At 38.5% G+C, this 22,333-nt stretch overlaps 1 protein-coding gene across 16 annotated transcripts in view; it reads right to left on the bottom strand.

The window, feature by feature from the left end:
• Positions 1 to 22,333, bottom strand: part of LOC115257360 (probable phospholipid-transporting ATPase IA) — a 356,682-nt gene that overhangs the window by 94,203 nt on the left and 240,146 nt on the right. For 15 of the 16 annotated variants that reach the window (XR_009999515.1, XM_062861119.1, XM_062861111.1 and 12 more), the window contains one exon: positions 2,038 to 2,158. Coding sequence is in view for 15 of the 16 variants with exons in the window: in XM_062861119.1 (XP_062717103.1) it covers positions 2,038 to 2,158 (121 nt within the window). In the remaining variant the exon portion in view is untranslated. Of the gene's footprint in view, positions 1 to 2,037; positions 2,159 to 2,561; positions 2,713 to 22,333 lie in introns of those variants that run through there. The other variant, XM_062861118.1, reaches the window with a different exon arrangement.

Genomic DNA, 22,333 nt, shown 5'->3' on the forward strand with positions numbered 1-22,333 from the left:
CCCACTCATTCCAGGACACTTTCCGTTTGTCTAATTTGAGAATGGAACATACATGTAACAGTATTTAGCAAAATTTTAGAATTTCCAACGAATTTCCATTTATGTCCATGTCAATTCTAAAATACATTGTAATAATTCTGAAGTATCAGTCGAAAACTCGCAACATGAAATAACAAAAATGCAACATATTTTTTGCAATTTCTCATCGTAATAGGCTGTTTTACCTCACGCAAATCTGACAGGAAAAGGCCTACTTTCCCACATCAAATTAACAGTGCTGTAATGGTTCATTACAGCACTGATTTGCGTTGCGTAATGAACCATTACAGCACTGTTTTCAGTTTTGGTCGACTTCTTGATGCTTTCTGGATGCAGTTTTGAAAAATGGTGACAACTGCACAGTATAACCTGTTATGATCAGATTTTCTTAGACATTGACTATGAACATCTGTGTGCAGTTTGATTAAAAACTTTTTTTTTTTATCTGTATTAACGAGATTTTTAGCCCTAGGCTAGTTCATCTCGGGACCCACGCTTTACTTCCCTTCCGAAGGAAGAACCCACATTTTGCGAGTTTGTCGGGAGTGGGATTCGATCCCAGGTCCTCGGCGTGATAGTCAAGTGTTCTAACCATCACACCAGGTCCGCTCCACATTAAAAACTTTTGTTAAAAACTATCCTCAAGGGTAATTTATGAAATTGCAAAAAACGTTGTACGCAACTCGGTGCAGAACTCGATTTTTCCAGCACTCGTCGTAATTATCCAACTCGGCAAGCCTCGTTGGATAAATGAACGACTCGTGCTGTAAAAATCGTCATTCTGCACCTTGTGGCGTAAACTACTATTTTACTATTTGTTGAGATGTTGGTATCTATCTTTTAACCTTGAGTAAAGCAATATTTACTGTATTTTCAGAATTATTTTGAGAATACGGAAATCATTTATTTTAATTTGTTATTTTTACTACTTGATTTTTTGTAAATATTTTTTAATGACAGTAGTTTTTATTTTTGCGTGCATTTGATTGATCTCCCGAAGATGCTACTTCAGTATTGCCAGACCAACTAAACTCACACAAGGAAATTATTAGATAGTTGCTTTAGACTAACAGCATCTTCCTTCAGTGTATGAGTGTTGGTAATCTTCTATATTAGGCGAAAATGACGTCTGCTACGTCAGATTGAAGATCAATGTGAGAAAAAGGAGGGAAGGATACACTCTTAATAAATTAGGAATTTACACGTGACGTAAACCATCAACGTACGTAAACATTTCATGACTGAATGGCAAATTTGATTGAATTTTACATCCATCATCATCCATCATGTAAGCTCGAGTTGGTTGCACAATATGTCAACAAACCTATCTGACCAGATAGGTAGAAACAGTTTTACATTTATCATCTGTCTCAGAACTCGGTGATACAGCCTCTCAATCAGCGGACCAGAGTTTGAATCCTATTCATTATTTTACTTCCTATTCATTATTCATTATTTTATCTCTCGCTTCCGCTCTAGCGATTACTAGCTCGACTAATGATAGAAGACGTAAATTTGTGTTAAACGGGCCGCTCCTTTTATGTGCATCCAAGTGAACTTAAATTTACATGACTTTTTCTAAGAGTGTAGGGTGTTGGGAATTGGTGGTTTCGCAGACGGTTCACGTTTAATCCCTAAATATCAGGCTCAAGATTGTATATTGGTTACTCTAAGGATATTGAATATACATGAGTTGTATATGTAGAGAAGAGGAAAAAAAAGTAGATAAAAGATACAAAGAAGAAGGAAAAGAATGGGCCTAGGGTTGAACATGATTTTAAACCATTACAATAATAAGAAACACTTGTGTGAATTTTCCGTGTCGTAATCCTGACTCATTTTAGACACTGAAAAATCGGAGATCGAAGAGAAATGGGAATTTGGAAGCCACTGATGTATACTTACAAACTAACGCACTTCATGCCTGACCTGACTGATGCTAAATGATTTACACACTGCAGCCAGCATGCAGCAAAACAGCAGCCCACCTACACTCACCTATACTTTGCCGTCGAGATATGATTGTTGCAGTACTTTTGCCGTTGACTTTGATTCAACAGTATCACACGCTTATCGGTATCGTCCAACGTAACCCCGGACGTCGTGGCATCGTCGTCATCTGCAATGGAAAATGAAAGAGCGGGGAGAGGAAAAATCGTTAGTTAAGGGTAAACATAAACAAATTATAGATCTGTGGTGGAACGTAATGAGGGCAGGGCGTTGTAGTTTTCCTCAGAAAGGTAGAATTTCTTATAAATATTAGAAAATTTAAAATCGATTAAGAATTGAAAAGTATTTTAGTTCATTGTTTAAACTGGCCTTAAATCTGTAATAAATAGGTTGCACTATTCTGGCTAGACACGTGTTTGAAATAAAGTTCACCATTTGTCATTGCCTTTGTAAGCTGATATGCACTGTTCGGCTGAAAAGAGCAAATCATTCATGCAAAAAGCTTCTACTTTGCTCTAGAATGCCATTAGTTGTGTACACATTACATCGCAATTATTGCCGTAGATAGTTACATTGGTGAATCTGCTCGACCAAGATCCGTACCACGCAGTATTTACTCCTTTGACTCTGTTGACTCGTGTTGTGCACCAATCGTTGTAGAAGCACATCTAGCCGGAAATTGAAAACTTCCATCATAGTACGGGAATAGGAAAAGGATATCCGAAACGAAAAGCAAAATGAAAAGACGTTCGAAACGCTTGGACTGCTACAGTAAACTAGATCGTAAAATAGTTCCCAGTTGCTGAAAGGAGTTTCCTGCCGATGTACATTTAGCAAATGTACTTCCACCAGCTATCGTCGTCATCATCATCATCGGTTAGTAGGAATTCGATCGTTGCCATCGAATGTGGTGTTTTGAGGCACGTCATTGCTATGTCGACCACCACCGCCTCCGATACACAGAAGGATAATATTCAAATCTACTGAATAGCCACTTAGTTTCAATTTTTAATTTCGATTGTAATCGATTGGAATATGTAAAAGGTATATTACTGTGCTTCCTAATGATTCTATCAACAATAGAATGGACTATTTCTCCATGAACTTAACGACGTATTCTTGATGTGGACGAGTCAACAAAGGGCTTAGAAAAAGGCATTAGGGACTATCGTTAATCATTCATTATACATCATAAGTGTATGCTGTCTAGTTCAAATCTAAAATGTTTGGTTCATAACGAGAGGGTCACCCCTTAAGGGCAGACTAGTTAGAATCCCAAAATGGCCGCCACAACGACCGACTTTGGCACCTACTCACGATTTTGAGCACACAAATCTATTCGTGAGCAAGAACAAAATAAAATTTGCACTGTGGTTTGAAGCTTACTTTTTAAGATTTGTGTGCCTGAAGTTCTGATGAACTGTTTGAGTGTGATTCAAAGACGTTTATCCTTAAAACATGGTATTTTTGAGCCCATCTTCTTCTTCCTGACGTAGCGTCCCAAGTTGAACTCCTAACTGGCACAAAGCTTTCACAGCTATTGACTGAAAGCTTTCTCTATCAATGGCCATTTCCTACGAGTTTATCGTGTGGCAGGCACAAAAAAAAATCTATGCCCAATAAAGGCAAATACATTTCCATTACGAAAAGTTCTTAGACCAATCGGCAATCGAACCCGTTACCCCCAGCATGGTCTTGCTGAATACCTGCGCATTCAACGTTGACGAAGCGTGAGATACAGTCTACAGTCTAATAGATACTTTATATATATTTTTTAACTTTTATTCTACTAAAACCGATACAACTACTTAAGACTACATTTTTTTAGATATTTATTCTAAAACCGATGCACCGTTAAGCCTACAGTCACCTACGATTATGCTAGAAAATCGATAGGCAATATTTTTGCCGGAAAATTGAAAAACTGCTTTTATGTTGATGCACGTTTCAATTCCAACCCGTAATCCACATAACGAAACTGGAGTAGCCTCCGGAGCTTTTATGCTGATGCCAGCTGATGATGTATTAAAATTTATGCACCACAGGGGAAATAATTGTTTCTGTTCGATACCTCGAGAGCAAAAAGCACCAGATAGGTATGACTTTATGGTCATACACCATTGCACACAACTCTGATAGACTACGGTAAGCCACCACACCATAGAGAATAGGTGAAATGCAACGCCATCACAAAACTCTGTCCTATTGCCCAGGATCGACCGACCGGTGAAATCAGTGCCAGTGTCGCCCTTTAGGAGCCTAGACTGGTAGGTAGCTATTCTCGTTTAATGATACCCCGCGTTACCCGTCGTGTATCCTTTTACGACTTGCTTGGTAGCGTTGGAGGTATCCCCCGTGCGATGTATTACGATGGCGGAAGTGTACTTTCAGAGCTTTCACAATGATCCTTGACATCGCACAAGGATACCGTAATCGCCGCTGTTGCATTTTACGAAGCTACGGTCGGATCGGATTATACGGGTCGGCTCCGCCGCGCTCTGGGTAGGAACTGGGCGGAACAAGTTGAATGTTTCATGTTTCCCCAGTCATTCGCCGCTGGTGCTGGCTGCCGCGCACAAGGGACGGTAAACAGTTCATCCACACGGGGTGCATTAGCATAGGTCAGTATAATAAATAGTGCTTAGGGAGAATATACTAGAAGTTGTGTGCGTTTTGCAGTGCGGTAAGAAGTGGGAAGAATATAAGGTTATGGATGCATTGCATACTGAATTCAACAGTTTTACTTTTCCTGGGACATGGAGGTGTAATTGAAATATCATTCTGCTTTTTATTTAAATAAAACAGCTTTAAAGGACCAAACTTCATTCCAAACCCCCAGTTGTTGCAAAGACGTAGTCAAGAAAATTCTGGACAGTAAGAGGGTTGCGTTAATCTTTTCTACGAGTCAGAGACTGGTCCTAAATCGTTGTGATTTAGTACCGTCTAGAAAATTTGGCATCAGCTACGCAGCGCCAGCGGTCTAGGACTGTAACACCTTCGAATTTGTGCGACTTGTTAAGGACAAACGCCTTTGATTCTTAGCTAATCATTGTACTAGAACTTGAATTTCAGCACAAATCTCAAAAACTACGCTTCAAACAACAGTATTTTTTTAAATTCTTGTGCACTTGTAGTAAGCTGCAAATAAGAAGATCCGGTATTCTGGTTCAATTTTGAAGAGATTTGTAAGTAGGTGCAAAAGTTGGCCATTGTGGCCGCCATGTTCGGATTTTAACAATCTTGTCCATTAATGATTATGCCAACATTGAAATCATTTTGTCTGCCACATAATATACAGGCCAATTGCTAAGCTCTCAGTCAATAAAATATTTTAATGGAAAGCTTCAACCCAGGTGTGGTGTAAAGCCAGAAAAAAAAAGAAAAATGAAAATAGACCAAGAACGGTTTATGTATAAAAATATTTTGCTTTCACAGTTCGTTTTCATAGTACATAGTATGCAAAGTTCACTCGAAGATTGTAGCACAATTGTAGATTCGTGTTCTATTTACTGTCACGGTCGCCATGTAGTGACTAAAATTACGAAAATAAAGCATTTGCGGTGACCAAGGCAAGGGTGTGGTCAGGTTTTTGGTCACGAAGGGACGAGCACCCTCAACAAATAGAAACCCTTCCGAATTCTTTTTTTATATCTACGAAATGTGTTCCATGAATAAACTGGAGTTCTTTTAGAATTTGACCATCCGATTCGTTTGAAAACCGAATTTTCAAAAATTTTATCAAAGTTGAAAAAAAAACAAAAAAAAAACAAAAATATTTGACTGCAGAATAGACAACAGACCAAGCAACAAGCCAATAAAGTATGTATGCTTATTCGCTGATATTTTTTAGATTCTTTTAGTTATTTTTTTTTACAAAATGAACTGATTCATTCCTATAGAAGCTTATAGTTTCTCTATGGGTTGCTATTTTTAATGGATGAATCTATCAAACCTTTGTCAACCCAAATATTTGTTGCAAAATTCCATAGAAAAAAGATATTGATGCTAGACCTTTAGGTATAACTTTTTTTTTTATAACCACTGAAAACAATGACCGACGCTCTATGAAAACACGACGAGAGCTGGTTGGAACCAGCCTAGTACCTAGTAGTAAAATATCTTCAGTTTGAAATTTTGTTTTTTTTTTGTGGAAGAATGCATACAAGAGTTAATATCAAAAATTTATCAGATCAATGGAATTTTTAAAGAAGTTACTGTGGAAAATCTCTATAGAGTAATTCGTCGTTTGTTGAACGGTTAGTACTAAGTTTTTTGTTTTTATTTGTTTTTCCGTACATTATTATACTTTAGTTGAAAAAATATCCCGTGAACGTCTAGATCCACGTATTCCTTATACTTCCCATTGAATTTGCATTTCCTTAAATTCCATTTTCTAAGAAAAAATAAAACATCTGTATGGGGAGTCTGTAACCCAAATGTTGAACGTTTCGTTAGACTTGCTCATCTTAATGTTAGACGATTCTACCATTACGCCTAGCATCCATGCACCAATACGTGAACCCTGTACCAAAAATAAACATTACCCACCAACACTCCGACATCCTCATGACCTTGTGCAGGCGCGAGGACTCAGCGACCTGTTGGCAACAAGCGATTACAATAATCACTTCCCTCGCCTTCCCCACAATTGACCTGCAACCTGACACAGCAGGCGCCATAGGCCTAATCAGAAGACGTTTAAGATCAGCTGATTTTGGGGGCCTTTGATAGTTCTCCTATGAAAATGGCAGTGCAGCGGTTGCGCCTTTGTGAGGCAGTTGTTGGAGTAGCAATTTCGAGCGGTCAATCAAGTTTTTTTTCTTCACCAATTGATCCGAGCCTACGTTCATGGCTAAATACTGTACGTACAGTGACCCCACAATTTATGAATCGGCAAAAATGACCACAGTTTATGGATCACTCCATTTGATCAACATGGTGATTCATAAATAGTGTACACAAATTAAGGTGATTCATCGGTGTGGGGTCACTGTATCTTATCATACAAAAAGAGTAAATTAACCAGTGAAAAACCGACAGCCACAGCGAGAAGCGCCCAAAATAGGAGCCTCTGTCCAAACAATCAAACACTCCATTCACCCGTTTTAAAGCTTAAAGAAATAACGAGAAACACTGTTGTAATGTCTATAATTTTCTATTGCCAGTTATCTCGTCTATGTTTTACAGCAAGACTTTATATTAACCTATCGTCCATTGTCTTCTAGATTCCTAACGCAAATGATGAGTGTGAGTGAGTGTATCGCAGAGACCTCCCATACCCACTCTTGCGTTACATTTTGGTGATACGGCTACAGCGGATACTCCGTTGTTTCCCAATAGCACTTACGCCCGATTTCTTCACCTACGCTTAACTCCAGATTTACCGCTAGTTTAACCCTTTGGAGCCGGAGGGGTCATATATGACCCCGGCGATGAAACCGAGCATAACAAACGTGTTCGGCACCAGCGAGGTTGCGTCGACAGCGGCGAAACAAATCGGCTCCAAAAGGTTAAGGCCCAAGCGGAAGTGAAGAAACTGGCACTTAAAGTGCTATTGGGTTACCGGTTAAGCCCTCCCATCGCGGCAAGATCGAATATCCATGGGGAAGTTCGATAATTCATGCACAAATCCGGAAGTTCTGTCTAAAATCGTTCATGTTCTACCAAAAGTTAGGAAAAACCTCAAAGAGTACCATAATATGTTCACTGTAACAAGGGGAAGGCTTTGAGAAACCCCGCCAAACATTTATTCAAATCCTTGTTAGACGCGTTACAAGGGTTATTCAGGAGGATCTCAGGTGCGTTGCATGGAGTCCGAGGGGATTTCGAAGGCATTACTGGAAGCTTTAGAGAATTTTTAGCGGGTTTCAAAGCAGGGATGCCAGATGATATTTTGTATCACTTGTTCAATAATCTGTATACAGCTGTCTTCATAAAAATAGCAGTGAAAGCCGTTTTCCATACAAAATGGCCAATTTTGACTTGCTGCAACTTTGTATTCCTTTGAGCAATTAATCTGAAAAATTGACAGCGAACTACAAATACATGCATATTGTTATAACCAAATCTGAGAGTTTTAGAAGTTTGTGGAAAAAAGTAAAATACTATGTGAAATGGATCAAAATAATAGCAGTGTTTGTTTTGATTTTTTTTTATTCGGCAAAAATTTTATAAATTTTTAACTTTATACATAAACTTGTAGTCGAGGCGAAAATTGTTCGAATAACGTTCAAAAATATTTCTTGTTTCTTCAAGGTAAAGCCACATTTCAATTTATTTTCACTGTTATTATATTGAACAATTTCACATAGTGTATAGCTTTTCCCGTGAGCTTCAAAAATTCTCAGGTTTTGCTATAACAATATTCACCATATTTGTAGATCGCTATCAAGTTTTCAGCTCAATCGCTCATAGGAGAACAAAGTCACGCAGGCGTTTTAGGGGTTTCGGAGGGTCTCAGATGCGTTACATGCGGTCCGATGGAGTTTTCAGTGGCATTTCAATATATTTCAGAGCATTTTAAGCAAGTTTCAGAGCCGTCACAGGGAAGTTTTTTGAGGTTACGGAGGGTCTCAGATACGTTACATGGGATTCATAAGGCATTAGGTAGCATTTCAGAAAGTTTCAGAAGATTTTTAGCGTTTTTCAGAGGCGTATTGGGGGCTTCGGATGGCCCCAGGGGTACTACAGCGGGCCTTAAGTTTTTTTGAAAATACATTTTGGACCACAAACCTTCCATAAACGTTCCATGCGTTCCAGAGTGATTAGTGGATTACGCTCGTAGATTCGATTACCTCATAGCTTCCCAACCTTCGTTTCGCGACCCCCCAACCACTTGCAGGCACGCTTCGATTGTTTCACGAAAAGCGCAGTGACGACAGACTGGGAGGTCGCGAGAACCAAGGTTGGGAACCGTGGGATTACCTATACTGATGGGACTTTTATAAAAGACTTTTAAATTTTGTATGGAACTTCTAAAGAAAATTCCGAAAAAAATCTCTGCTAAAATTTGATGTGGAAACTTGCAACAGATGTTTTCCGAAATATGTCATACGATATACCGTCAAGGCACCATTCACCGTGGATCTAAGGGGATTCGGGGCAAATAAGGGCTGTCATTTGACACCAGTCTTATAAACATTGTTGGTGCCGCTTTTAATTGCCTTCATTATAGGTTAAAATTAAAGCAAAATCCACAGAAGTAGAAAATTTTTCACAAAATTTGGTGATATAGTACAATTAGTAAAAGGTAGTAGGGTTGCCTAATTCCGTGGTAGGTCACCATTCACCGTGGTAGTAGGGACCCATTCACCGTGTATGAGAAATTTTATTCTACTTTGTTCAAAAATGATATAAACAACCCAGCCAAGGGAATTTTCTTCGTTTACATTCATTTCAAGTAATAACTTGCAAGATTTTATTAGAAAAACGAATGTTCAAATTTTCGATTTTTTCTAGATATATTGGACAATATGGGGCACGGTGAATGGAGACCATTGATTTATAGGGTACCCATTCACCGTGCCTTTTTGTTTCAATTAAAAAGTACGAGTAATCGTACTTTCTTGTTGAACTTACTTCGGTAATGCAAAATACACACCTGATATGTGAATTTAATTGCTTCTTGGTGGAATAAAAACGTTACTACATTTAATTTATCGCTTAAATCACCTTAGCGCAGTTTTCGTTTTTTTACTATGAATGCAGTGAATGAGCAGAATCCCGCTTCATGTAAACACACTTTCGTGTTAAAATGATACTTTTAAATGTTTCTAATGAGCATGTTGACATGGAAACAATGCATTAGTGTTGTATTGGTGAAATTGAAGGGAAATTGTCATATCATTCAATCATAATATGGAAATAATGAAAAAATATTCGAAGGCACACGGTGAATGGAGCCCCCACGGTGAATGGCGCCTTGACGGTATATGTACCCGAAAGAGTTATGAAAAAGAAGCCCTGCCTAAAATCAAAATTTAGAGGAAATCGGCTCAAATTTTTGGAGATTTAAAAAAATTACTTCCCGGATGGGTTCATGAAAAAATAAGGATTTCCTGATATATAGTTGCAAGGAATTTAAACATATTGTATGTAACAATTAATAATTTCATAAAAGAAAATTTAATACGTTATCATCACGGGGGGTGAATCTTCGTCATGAAAAGCACCGCCCGTTTGATAGCTCAACACTAGCGAACCTGGTGGTGGAAGTCAAGCTTTAGTCTGCAGCGAGCATAGGGAGGCGGCGTAGCACGCTTTGATGATTTTTTATTTTCCCATGGAAATTCATTCCAATCTAGTTTTCCAAGTGACAATTTCACGACTTCCACCTCGAAACTTCACATTTGTTCGAAGATACACATCTGTTCTGTGTTATCATTCTAGTAGTCAAGTTAAGTCAAGTAGTGAATTCAATGAATGCTTAGGGTCTTGAACTCTTTTGAGTATGGTTCATAGAATCTCTCTGTGTATTATGATTAAGGTTTATTTCTATTCTATTCTGTTCTAGTACATGCACAGCCAGTATTGAAAAGCATCCTGGAAATAGCAAAATTACTTCTGGTATTTTCGTCATCAATAATATTTGCAGCATATCAGGTGTGATGTGATACAAATACTAAAACGGCAAGCCCACTGTGCAGACTATAATGGGGTCGAAGATAATTCGAAAAAAATGTGGCAATCGGATTATCCATATATGAATAACGTGGTTAACACAAGTTTGCAAATTTGATAAAGGAAGAAACGGGGACAACCATACCAACCGTTTCGTTTTGAGGGGAATGAGGATTGGGTAAAAATCGTTGGGGGTGGTGAAGCTGAGAAGGTTAATATCACTACATTGGTCTGTCTACTCCTGGGATGGAACACAGGTATTTAATCTGTGTCCGGGCTCGATAGCTTCCCAAGCAACACACATGGTTGCAAAACAGTGACGGCAGCGTATCTAAAGGTTGCACAGAAGTCACTGTGACTTACTGTGCAGCCCTTACATACGCTGCCGTCACTATTTTGTAACCATGTGTGTTGCTTGGGTTAGGTTCAGTATGACCCGGCGTAGTGCACGTTTAGCGTGCCTGTCCGGGTCATAATGACCCCAACACACTACTGGGGTTTAATTTCACATGAAGCCCATAATGTGCTAATACTTTTTTTTTTCTAACCAAAAATTGAACAAAAAAAATCATAACACTGATAGGGTCTGGGACCGTTTGGGCAGGGGGACCTATCTTGGGCATCTGCTGCTTGATTTAGTCGAATTTTAACCGATTGACTTAATTTTCGGAACACGATAAGATATGTACAGTGTCTAGCCATGTTCAAAAATTCAGACCCTATGATTTTTTTTTTAGAAAAGTAGAAAAGTACAATAACAACGAGACATAAATAGCGAAAACTAAAAATGTTGAAATCGGTTAAGAACTGTTTCCGTGACTGTAGTCACCGCTTTGAAGATTTTGGAAAAGCATTATTTCGAGAAAATCGTGCTTCAAGCATACACTATACTCAAGGGAGCAACGCTATATCTTTGCGTCTCCTGTTTGGATCTCTATGGAAATTCGACGCTAAGAACCCATACTTTAAGAACCCCTTAAGCTTAGTAAGATGTTGGGGTCGATTTGTCTCCAATAGGCACGCTAAACGTACACAACGCCAGCGTGGGGTTTTACTTCAGGCTTAAAAATTGCCATTCATGTATTAACGTACGCTTTATCAGAATCACTACCACTTTACCCCTTTTATTGCCTGGAAACCGTCTTTTCCGATGAGGCACAACTATACCTAGTTACCGACAACCAGCTCCGCAATACACCTTTCGAAGTTCGATTAGTGTTTTGTTGCGGGTATATAGACACCGCACCGTGCACATCGAACGAAACCAGAGCATGTAGAGGCATGAGAAAGCCCCAATCGACTCTGGCACTGGCATCCTTGAATTTGAAAAATTTAAATTGCTTTTCTCCGAAGCGTACGACTATAGAGGATACGGAAGAAAAGGGGAACCGCATGAACCATGAATTGCATTTTTGCCTCCAGCAAAGCTGTACCTACAGCATCATTATCGCTATCACCGATGATGGTGACGCCGACGGTGGGAACCCGTCTCGATAAATACTTGGCACAAAATATCCTGTTCGGTAATATGAGTGATAGTATAAAAATGGAAATTACACGACGGCAAGGGAGGCACAATAAGAAAAGTCACTGAAAAGGAAACGGTTACACAGCAAGGCGATGTTGCCCGCAACTTAGTAGGTATCCTACGACCTACGCTAACTTAACGAGTGATTAATTCAAGTGCGGCACGTGATGAAGTATTTTTAAATTCAAGCAATAATATCCTCGGAGAGTGCCGCTGGAGAAAGTTGTGGGGCACTTGTTAGCTATTCATAAACTGGAGCCGCGTTAAGGTGCCGTAGTGATGAATTGTGTTGTTAGTTACTAAGATGCGTGGATAGAACGAATAAACCGAACGCCGGAATAAATTGCCCAAAATTCCATTAATCACACACAGTAAGGAGAATATTATACTTGGATATGGCCATGAACTAGGCAATGGATTACTTACAGCTTTCCCCGCATCTACGCGATTTCCGTTAAACAAAATTGTAAGGCTGGCGTTTAAACGTAGAATATGTTGAATTGCACTGGTGTAAAATGAAGATTCCAGCTAACTGGACTTCAATTCAGTTTTGTAATGCATCTCGAATCAATTGGACGTGAAGATATTACTTGAGATATACCATGCGTCTCCATGGTGTTGATGCTTCAATAAAACACAGTGCATGGTCCTGGATACTGATTAAAAACAGGGAGGATGGTGGCTTCCAAATGGTTTTTAGACAAAAATGGTCTTCTACAAAGATTTTCCTATTAATTAGGCTCCTTTTTTGTGTACATGAAAATTAGAGTGATGCATATCACAAAGATAAACTACCCTTTATTGCAAGAATGGCTATATGACACATTGACGTAACCACGTTTCGACGCACGCATGGTCGTCGGATTTTCCATTAAAACTTATAAAAAAGATTGTAAACCGCAACATATTTTTTTTTCATATTCCGATTCCTAATGAAATTTCCGATATACACCTCTTCCTTTTTTTACGTCCATGCTTGGCTAAGCGACAAAAAATTCTACCGCTAAGACAATGAGCAAACTCAACAGTTATATATTTTTTAAAACATCTTCGTGATTAGGAGAAGTGTACAAAAATATAAAAATGTGTATTTTGATCATTATTTTGTCGGTAGAAATTTTTTTCGCTAAGCCAATAGTGGACGTAAAACAAGGTTTAGGTGTATTTGACCTATTGAACATTTAGTTTTATTTAAAAAAAACTTTTCCAAAATGCGTATTAGTAGCGTAACAGATATAATTCGACGTCCTTTTTCGCAATACCAACTTTTTTTGTTCGGATTTTTTTGTTATTTCCAAAAAATCCTCCCTCCATTGATATTTAATGATTTGTTCTTCAATTTAGTGAAAACAAACCTATAAATTTCGGATTCGATTTTAAATAATCAACTTTTACATTTCGTGACGTAACAATGCTCGTTCATGTTTAACCCTCCATCAGTCACATCAAAAAAAGTTACACGAGCGGTCGCGTCGTGTACTCAGTACACGGCAAACGCTTTCAATTATGGTTTATATGCTTTACTAGATACAATGTTGGTGTCTTTGGCAAAAATGTCCAACTGGATAATGCGCGTCTGATAGTGGACATGTGGAACCGGTCAACACGATCTGGTCCTGTCACGGGTGTCGGAATGGCCCTCGCGGGAACCTGTTTCGTGGACATTTCAATTATGGCACCAAAACTAGGCATGCGACGGCTCTATCTTCATGATTTTTCATGTACATCATCTAAGTAACCATGAAAATGACCAGTGACCTCCCTGTCTAACTCGTGGCCACCGGAATGTGCCCTGGAGGAATCTGTTTCGAGGACATTTTGACCATGACACCAAAACATGACATGCGACGGCTCTATCTTCATGATTTTTCATATCCATCATCTCAGTAACCATGAAAATGACCAGTGACCTCCCTGGCTAACCCGTGGCCACCGGAATGTGCCCTGGAGGAACCTGTTTCGAGGACATTTTGACCATGACACCAAAACTAGGCATGCGACGGCTCTATCTTCATGATTTTTCATATCCATCATCTTAGTAACCATGAAACTGACCAGTGACCTCCCTGGCCAACCCGTGGCCACTGGAATGTGCCCTGGAGGAACCTGTTCCGAGGACATTTTGACCATGACATCAAAACTAGACATGCGACGGCTCTATCTTCATGATTTTTCATATCCATCGTCTTAGTAACCATGAAAATGACCAGTGACCTCCCTGGCCAACCCGTGGCCACTGGAATGTGCCCTGGAGGAACCTGTTACGAGGACATTTTGATCATGACACCAAAACTAGGCATGCGACGGCTCTATCTTCATGTTTTTTCATATCCATCATCTTAGTAACCATGAAAATGACCAGTGACCTCCCTGGCCAACCTGTGGCCACCGGAATGTGCCCTGGAGGAACCTGTTTCGAGGACATTTAGACCATGACACCAAAACTAGGCATGCAACTGCTCTATCTTTTTGATGTTATATACATATCCATCATCTAGGGTAAATCGCCAATTGTTACACACCTTAAAAACTCGCCAATTGTTGCACACCTCATTAGAAAAGCATGGAGTGTGCAACAGTTAGCGAGTTTTCAAAGTGTACAATAATTGGCAATTTACCCTGAGTAACCGTGAAAAAGACCAGCGCTCACGGTTCCTACTCTATATGAGGGCGATCATGCATATAATTTTCGCTTATAGCATGGTGAATCCGTAAATTTTATACATATTAGTCTCCCAAAAGCGTTTTTTTGTATCGTATAAAGTATATTCAATCGAGTTTTGTAATTTTCGAATAGAAAGAAATAAAAAACGGTTTTTTTGCTTCACGGAGCCATATTTTTTGTTTTGTGGTTTTGGTTACCAACTGATTTGTATACAGTCATACCTAGGTATAACGTAGCCTCAATATTACGTAACTCAATATAACGTAACTTTTACCTCGATATAACGTAATTTTTATGGTTCCAATGTTTTGCTATTTGAATAATAAGCGTGATTCACGGAATAGTCTTTATGATATCACGCTCCTCCTGGAACCAAGTCTGCTAACCAGTTTAGCGTTATACAAACACTTTCGCAGTTATATGATAGTTTTCGAAGTCAGAAATTTTGTTTAGCTGCTCACTGCAACATGTTTACGTTCCACTTAACGAATGAAATTGAGTAACTGCAACGCCTGACATATGTCATCAAGCCATCAATTGACGTAAAATGAACGTGAACTTCATGCGATTGTTCATAGGCCAGAGGAACTTATTCACCTAGCGTGAATGAGGGTGAAGCATCAGTTACTTCTGCATTTTGTTATATGAAGATCCTGCTTTTTCTCTTCGTTTTATTCATCCACATTCATTCGTTTTGACGTTTGGCGGTGCGATAACTCCAAATTTGTTGAACTTACCGGACTTACAGGTAAAAAGTATAGACACTATAGATTCCATAGACTCGCGGAGACATGGTTGAGAAATACAATTTTAGTGTGTTTACCGTGAATTTAGAGTGTACCGAGCAAATATGACGTCACGTAATCCATTATCGCTATTGAAATCGTGACGTCATGCTCGTTTGGCTACACGAACTGACAGCTCGTTTGGCTACAGTTCGAGACCAACAATTGAAAAGGCCACATCAACATTTTGTAAACAAACATGTTTCTGTCTACTTGAGGCCTTTTGAACTCCACCCACACACCTCACCACCACTAACAGCAAGCGCAAACATCAAGCTTTCTGTTAATGACGGTGAGATGCGTGGGTGGATCCCAGAAAGCCCTAAGTTGTCAGAAATGTGTATGTTTACGCAATGTTGTTGCGGCCTTTTCAATTGTTGGTCTTGAATTGTCTTTGCCTCCGCGAGTCTATGGAATCTATAGTGTCTATAGTAAAAAGCATTGCAATTAAACCGTTTGCACCGACCGAACGTCTACTGTACTTATTCTTGACATATTATTCCTACTGAAACATAGCCTTCAAACTCCAAAAGACATGACAGTAGACAGCAGTGGAAGCAAATTCGGTTTCATGCGATACTGCGAGATATAACGCCGGGGCAAGTCCACCTAGTTCTAGAAGAACCCTGCAGAAAATCGCTTAAGAAATTCTTTGATAAATCCCTAGAGAAATTTCTTGACAAATCTCTGTCGAAATTTCGTGATATATCCCCCGGATGAATTTCCACCGAAATATGCAAAGGTACAGGGGATAGACAAAATAATCGGGACAGGCAAAATTTTCCCTTCTCAAAAAATATTCAAATAGCTGTAACTTTTCAAAAAGTGCATCAAATATTCTCAAATTTTTACTGAAAGTGGATCAACTAGTTGTGTATCAGTGGACAAAATTTGGAAAAGATCGGGCTGTTCTGCACGAAGTTATAAAGATTCAAGAAAAGGTATATTTATCCGATAGCCAACTTTGAACTGTTATATCTCCGGATTCAATGAACTGAATTCAATGAAATTTTGATCATATATGACTTATATAATGAGCTTTGAAAAACTTTTGACTTAACTTAAAATTCTTGACACGGAAGAAAATTATGACGATTAGATTACTTTTCTAATAAATCACCAAATTTTCTTAAATTTCAACTTCGTTTCAAAATTCAAGATGCTAATTCTAGTTTATTTATATTCCCTCTAATTGTCTTGAATATAAATATGTTTTGAAAGAAAGTAACAACATAGCCGGCAATTCATTGAAAAAGTAATAGGATGCATATTAAAAATGGACCAATTTACTAAAAAATCATAAAATAAATGAAATCGCTATAACTTTTTCTCTTGTGAATAATTTCAGGTTGAGTCAAACATTTTTCAGAGCTCATTATATAAGTCGTAAATGGTCAAAATTTCATTGCATTCGATTCATTGAATCCGGAGATATAACAGCTCAAATTTGGCTATCGGATAAATATACCTTTTTCTAGAATCTTTATAACTTCGTGCAGAATAGCCCGATATTTTTCAAATTTTGTCCACTGATACACAACTAGTTGATCCACTTCCAGTAAAAATTTGAGAATATTTGATGCACTTTTCGGAAAGTTACAGCTATTTGAATATTTTTTCAGAAGGCAACATTTTGCCTGTCTCGATCATTTTGTCTATCCCCTGTATAATTCCTAAAGGAATTCATGGAATAATCACATGAAGAATTTATGTAGAAATGCCACGTGAAGTACCAGCGGGAATTTCTGGAGGGATTCAAAGCAAACTTCTAGAGGAGTCACAGCGAGAATCTATGGAAAAGGGGAAATTCCTGAAGGAATCATTAAAAGAAAATGAGGCATCCCTGAAGTAATTCAACAGGGTTTCCTGGAACCAGCAATCTTTGATTGAATCTCTGAAGAAATTCCTGGTGGTTTTGGCCGAAATTCTAGCATGAGTTTTCGGAAGAATTACCGGTGAAACCCCTGGAAAAAAATTTAGAAGAAAGTACAAAATGTGCAGAATAAATTCCAGCAGGAATTACTCAGCAAATACTTATTGAGCAGAAATAGTTGAAGTATTAGAGCATTGCAGGTATGACTGGGAGAATCCTAGTAGAAATTTTAAAGGGAATGGCAGGATGAATGCTTACAAAAATCTCTGGAATCCCATGGGGAATCCTAGAGAAGCTACAGGGGAAATTTCTAGAGGAATCATATCGAGAACTTTTGGAGTAATAGGACAGATCGGTGAAGTACTAAATTTGTAGTAATGAGCTGAATTTTTGTATGGTGAGAAGTTCAATTCTCCGTTTCTGCAATTAAATGGTGCAAAAAGCGTGGGTACTATTATTCCTTGCCGGCTCTATCTTCATAATTTGTATATTCATTGTCTTGGTAACCGCTACCCCCAGTGGCCACGAGTGTGACAAGAAGGTAACTGGTCCTATTTTGGTAACGCAGTTTTTTCGGTTACGAAGATGATGGATATGGAAAATCATGAAAATAGAGCCGTTGCTAGCCTAGTTTTGATGTCATCATAGGCGCAAACTTAGTGGGGCAAGCATGGTTTTGCCCCCCTCAATATTTGACAATTTTTGGATTTTCCCATACAAAATATCAGAAAAACCAGACTTTGCCCCCCAATAATTTGACCAAGTTGGCGCGTCTGGATGTCATGGTCAAAATGTCCTCGAAACAGGTTCCTTCAGGGCACATTCCGGTGGCCACGGGTTGGCCAGGAAGGTCACTGGTCATTTTTGTGGTTACTAAGATGATGGATATGAAAAATCATGAAGATAGAGCCGTCGCATGTCTAGTTTTGGTGTCATGGTCAAAATGTCCTCGTAACAGGTTCCTCCGGGACACATTCCGGTGGCCACGGGTTAGCCAGGGAGGTCACTGGTCATTTTCATGGTTACTCAGATGATGGATATGAAAAATCATGAAGATAGAGCCGTCGCATGTCTAGTTTTGGTGTCATGGTCAAAATGTCCTCGTAACAGGTTCCTCCAGGGCACATTCCGGTGGCCACGGGTTAGATAGGGAGGTCGCTGGTCATTTTCATAGTTACTAAGATGATGGATATGAAAAATCATGAAGATAGAGCCGTCGCATGTCTAATTTTGGTGTCATGGTCAAAATGTCCTCGTAACAGGTTCCTCCAGGGCACATTCCGATGGCCACGGGTTAGCCAGGGAGGTCACTGGTCATTTTCATTGTTATTAAGATGATGGATATGAATAATCATGAAGATAGAGCCGTCGCATGCCTAGTTTTGGTGTCATGGTCAAAATGTCCTCGAAACAGGTTCCTCCAGGGCACATTCCGGTGGCCACGGGTTAGCCAGGGAGGTCACTGGTCATTTTCATGGTTACTGAGATGATGGATATGAAAAATCATGAAGATAGAGCCGTCGCATGTCATGTTTTGGTGTCATGGTCAAAATGTCCTCGAAACAGATTCCTCCAGGGCACATTCCGGTGGCCACGAGTTAGACAGGGAGGTCACTGGTCATTTTCATGGTTACTTAGATGATGTACATGAAAAATCATGAAGATAGAGCCGTCGCATGCCTAGTTTTGGTGCCATAATTGAAATGTCCACGAAACAGGTTCCCGCGAGGGCCATTCCGACACCCGTGACAGGACCAGATCGTGTTGACCGGTTCCACATGTCCACTATCAGACGCGCATTATCCAGTTGGACATTTTTGCCGAAGACACCAACATTGTATCTAGTAAAGCATATAAACCATAATTGAAAGCGTTTGCCGTGTACTGAGTACACGACGCGACCGCTCGTGTAACGGTCAGGTTCACAAAAAAGTTACACCAGCGGTCGCGCCGGTGTACTGAGTACACATTTAAAATGTGAGGTTAGAATTACGTATTTTTCGAGTACTTTCCGTGCATTTTTTAATTTTTTTTCTGCCTTACTAACAAGAAGAAGAGTGGATCTTGGAATAGGACCAACACCCGGTTCAATTTGGTGCGAATTTCGATTATTTTTTTGCATTTTTCTGAAACGCGTGTACTCAGTACACGCAAGCGACTGATGGTGGGTTAAGTATAAAAATATTTTTTTAAGCAATCAAAAGGTTAATTGGTCAATTAACATCTAAATTAAAGACTCATGCAAAAAAATCGTTTTACCAAATCAAATTTGATAGTTTTTAGCGATTTATGTTAGGTACGATATTTCCCATACAAGTCACCCTCCAAAAGTTGCATGCAAGTTTTCATACTAACATAAAATGATTAAATCTACCAAATTTGATTAGGTAGAATGAAATATTTTGCATGAGTCGTTAATTTAGATGTCAATTGACCAATTAACCTTTTGATTGCTTAAAAAAATATATATACATGCTTGATGGCATGCAGTCAAAAAAGCCCAAAATCGCATATTTTGCCCTATAAATTGAGGTATAGCTCAAAATTGTGACGTGTTGGAGCAAATCTGAGCCCGGATTCGGATTCAGCGACTCAAAATCCTTTGGAGACACATAAGTTTGCTCTTGAGACAAAAAATGTTGCGCTGTGTAATGGCACCCTCCTTCAACTTAGTACCCATATTCATCTAATTTTGGCACAAAGACTAGACAAATTATGGTTGCATTTGTTACAATTTTAGGAAACATGTTTACAGTTTGTACTTTTTTCCTTTGCATATTAAGCGTATTTTCCTGGAGTTCATTTTGTGAACCTTCTACAATATTTTTTATTATTTCTAATAATGATTCCTTAGTGCAATACCTTGAAGACCCTCACTAGTACTAAACGAGTTTCTTTTGTAAACTTTAAAGGATTGCCAATAAAATTCTTGGCGGTATTCTCATGAGGTCCATAAACACATTTTCTTATATATTCTCGGAATATTACTTGCAATATTTATTTCGCAATTTACGAATGATATTCCATGGATTTTTTCCAAAATTCCTCCAGGAATCCCTGTAGAGAAACCTCAAGAAATTTCACTAACAATTCTTCCATGTTTAAGGCACGCTTAGAATTTGTTTCAGAAATTTCTTCCAGGATTCTTTAAGAAAACCGTTCATGGATTCCAGTCATTCTAACAGCGTATTATTTTCAGAAAATCAAGAGTTAAGAATTCCTTCACAAATTTCTTCGGGAATTTCTTCAAAAAAAAAAAACCGAATATTTTTCTCGGGCTGCCTTAAGTTCCTTCAGTTACTTAATTTCACCGACAGGGGAGGAAAAAAAAAGTTCCTTCATATTTTTTCAAAGAATTTCTATAGAGAACCTCCAAAAATGGCTCCATTGATTCCTTAGAAAGTCCATAAATTAGGTCACGCAAAAAAAATGTCCATTTTCAACCCGCTCTTTTCTATGGTATACTTTTTGTATGGGGCCTCCTCTGAGATTTGTGTACTCTCTCCTTCCTCAAAGCGTAACGTAATTTATGGACGATTCCCCTTCAAAAACAACTCCAAGAATCGGTTGCTTTGAATGTTAATTCAGGGTTTTTCTAATAAATTACTTCATGGAATGTCTCGAGAAAATTTCAGCAGATATTCTCCCATGAGATTTCAGCTAAAATTAATAAAGATTCCTGCATGAGTTCCTCCGGGTATTCCTTCATGTACATATTTCACCAGAAATTTCTCCTGGATACCTTTAGAAATTTCAACTGGAATTCTTTAGGTAATTCAGAAACTTGTTCAGAAACAATTTCTAGAAAGTTTTACATAAATTTCTTCAGCAATTTCTTATGAAATTTGCCATAAATATTAACAGAAATTTAAGAATTTCTCTACAGGTTAAGAGATTCTTTTAAAAATACGTTCACGAATTCCTCCTGCAATTCTTTCAAAAGTCCTCCTTGAATTTTTCCTCTAGGATTTTTTTCACAATATTTATTAATAAATCTTTGTAGGAATTCCACCAAGGGTTTCTAAGGCAAAGTTTCCAGAAATTTCTTTAGCAACTCTTTTTAGAATTTCTTCGGGAATTCTCTGGGATTTTTTCACATTATCCTCCTGCGAGTCGTTTAAGAATACATATCTCCAGAGATTCCTACAAGAACTAGAAAGACATTTTATTCCAAAAAATCTTTTAAGGATTCTTTTAGAAATTTCTTTATGGATTCCATCAAAAACTTACTCAGTTATTTCTTCGAAAGTATCACCAAAGACTCCTTCAGTAGTTTAAGGATTTTTTCATAATTGTCTGGATTATCAGAATTTTCAGCGTTTTTTTTGGAAATTCTTCCAAGGGTTCCTCCTTGGGTTCCTCCAGGAATTCCTTGGAAAATTTTGTTAGTGGTTACCGAAGAAATATGTAGAAGGTTTCTCTTTGGAATCCCCCTGTAGTTTCTTCAAAAACATCTCCTGGGTTTCCTATGGAGATTCCTCCATGAATTCTTTTTTTTTTTTTTTATCTGTATTAACGAGATTTTTAGCCCTAGGCTAGTTCATCTCGGGACCCACGCTTTACTTCCCTTCCGAAGGAAGAACTCACATTTTGTGAGTTTGTCGGGAGTGGGATTCGATCCCAGGTCCTCGGCGTGATAGTCAAGTGTACTAACCATCACACCAGGTCCGCTCCACACCATGAATTCTTTCAAATATTTCTTCGCAGATTTTCACAGAAATATTTTATGAAATTACACCATAAAAAAGTAATTATACAAGGGTAACCTGAAAAAAATCTAAAAAAAATGTTTGAAAAATTTCCTGAAGAGATTCCTAAACAAACTTCATTGAAGTCATTTCAGAAATCATCGTTGGAGAAGATCCTTGAGAAAT

Source organism: Aedes albopictus, chromosome 3 (genome assembly GCF_035046485.1).
Source record: "Aedes albopictus strain Foshan chromosome 3, AalbF5, whole genome shotgun sequence".
NCBI lineage: Eukaryota > Metazoa > Arthropoda > Insecta > Diptera > Culicidae > Aedes > Aedes albopictus.